This window comes from Hemiscyllium ocellatum, chromosome 24, assembly GCF_020745735.1.
Source record: "Hemiscyllium ocellatum isolate sHemOce1 chromosome 24, sHemOce1.pat.X.cur, whole genome shotgun sequence".
In the NCBI taxonomy this organism is placed as follows: domain Eukaryota; kingdom Metazoa; phylum Chordata; class Chondrichthyes; order Orectolobiformes; family Hemiscylliidae; genus Hemiscyllium; species Hemiscyllium ocellatum.
Genome location: NC_083424.1, coordinates 40,381,470 through 40,382,920, shown reverse-complemented (window position 1 = coordinate 40,382,920; position 1,451 = coordinate 40,381,470). Strand labels below are relative to the sequence as shown.

The 1,451-nt window shown below is 55.4% G+C and overlaps 1 protein-coding gene across 1 annotated transcript; it reads right to left on the bottom strand.

The window, feature by feature from the left end:
• Positions 1-251: 251 nt before the first annotated feature.
• On the bottom strand, positions 252-812 carry LOC132827468 (uncharacterized). The gene has a single exon (XM_060844155.1). It carries the CDS (start codon positions 810-812, stop codon positions 252-254), a length of 561 nt encoding a protein of 186 aa, XP_060700138.1.
• Positions 813-1,451: the final 639 nt, after the last annotated feature.

Sequence of the window (1,451 nt, the reverse complement as noted above, 5' to 3'; positions counted from 1 at the left end):
CTGATCACCTATCGCTATCGTCACGGGCTTCGTGTAAAATTGTCTCTCAACTTTCCCTGAGAAGCCTACAGTCTCCAAACTTTTCCCGGACAAGGCAAGATCCTTGGGGAGCCTAGAAATAGTTGACGCAAATGCCCTGTGTCTGCCATGAACAAGCGCTCCTCGCCACAGAGTCGCACTAGAATCATGGGGGGCACATGCGATGGTATAATCTCGGCTCCCTGGAGACTGCAGGACTCCTCAGGGCCCCATCAGTACTGGTTTGGGGAATCCTCCCCCCGGTCCTCCTCCGACCCCGGGCTCATCCCTCCTACGAATCCCTGCACTGGATTGCTCACCGGCCTCCATCCTCCTTTTCGCCCCCCTTGATTCTGCTGAACCCTTCTTCTGACACCATCCCTGTCCTGCAGGTCCGTTCTGTCATCCCTTCCTCCCCACGGTCTCACACGGCCAGCCTTTCCATATCCATTCCGAGATCCCTGTTCTTCCCACCCGGCATCTGGGCAATCCCTGGCAAAATGCCCCACTTCCCCACAGACCCAGCACGCCCGGGGGCCTTGCCCGTAGTATGGCCGGGGGTATCTCGGGGCAGCGTTCCGATCCCCTTTCCTACCAGGTGCCATTGCATACATTTGCGGCATCACTTCCGTTTTGACCAACTCCTGCGCTGTAGATTTCGCTGCTACCTGTTCCAGAATCTTACCAAACTGTTCCACCTGTGCCGTAGTCTGGGCGGTCACCTGCTCAACTACCTTGCCTAACTGCTCTATAGCCTGCACCGACGCTTTAGAGGACGAAGCCTCCGCCTTCATTTTCTCGGACGCCCTATAGCGTCTGACATGGTGTGCCAGTTGTTTTGTCCACTGGTCAGACGGCAGGGAATCAAAGTCCGCCATATGGTCTTGCACCTTCCCCCTCAAGGGCTGGGGCAACCCATTTAGCACCCCCCCTCCGAAAATGAGCAGTGGCCAGTGTAGAGCTGTCAGGCCTTTCTCCCGTCCCTTCTTCCCACAAGTCCCAGGCTCGTTTTATGTACTCATGAGTGTCCTCACTATCCTTGAGGTCTAAACTGGACAGTGCGTCCAGGGAAAACCTTGTAGGGTAGGTTTCTCGCAATGATTCATAAATCCTATTCCTGTAAGGGTCAAACGGCGTGATCTCACACAAGCTCCCGCATTTGGCAGCTTTCTGGGCTCTCATTAGGGCTTCTGTAGCCCGTATGCGCACCATGATGGTCCGAAAATCAGCTAGCGCCAATTTCTCATGACAAGTCTCCAACTCGAACACCTTTATCCACGGAGAGGCGCCATTGTCTATCGGGGGAAATTTTCTCACTAGTGCCTCCAGATCCGTCCTAGCCCACGGAACGTATTTAGTACCCCCTCGGCTCGTGGCGAGTAGGGGCATGGCTGGCTGGGTGTTCCCACAATCCCACTCCCACCCAGACTCTT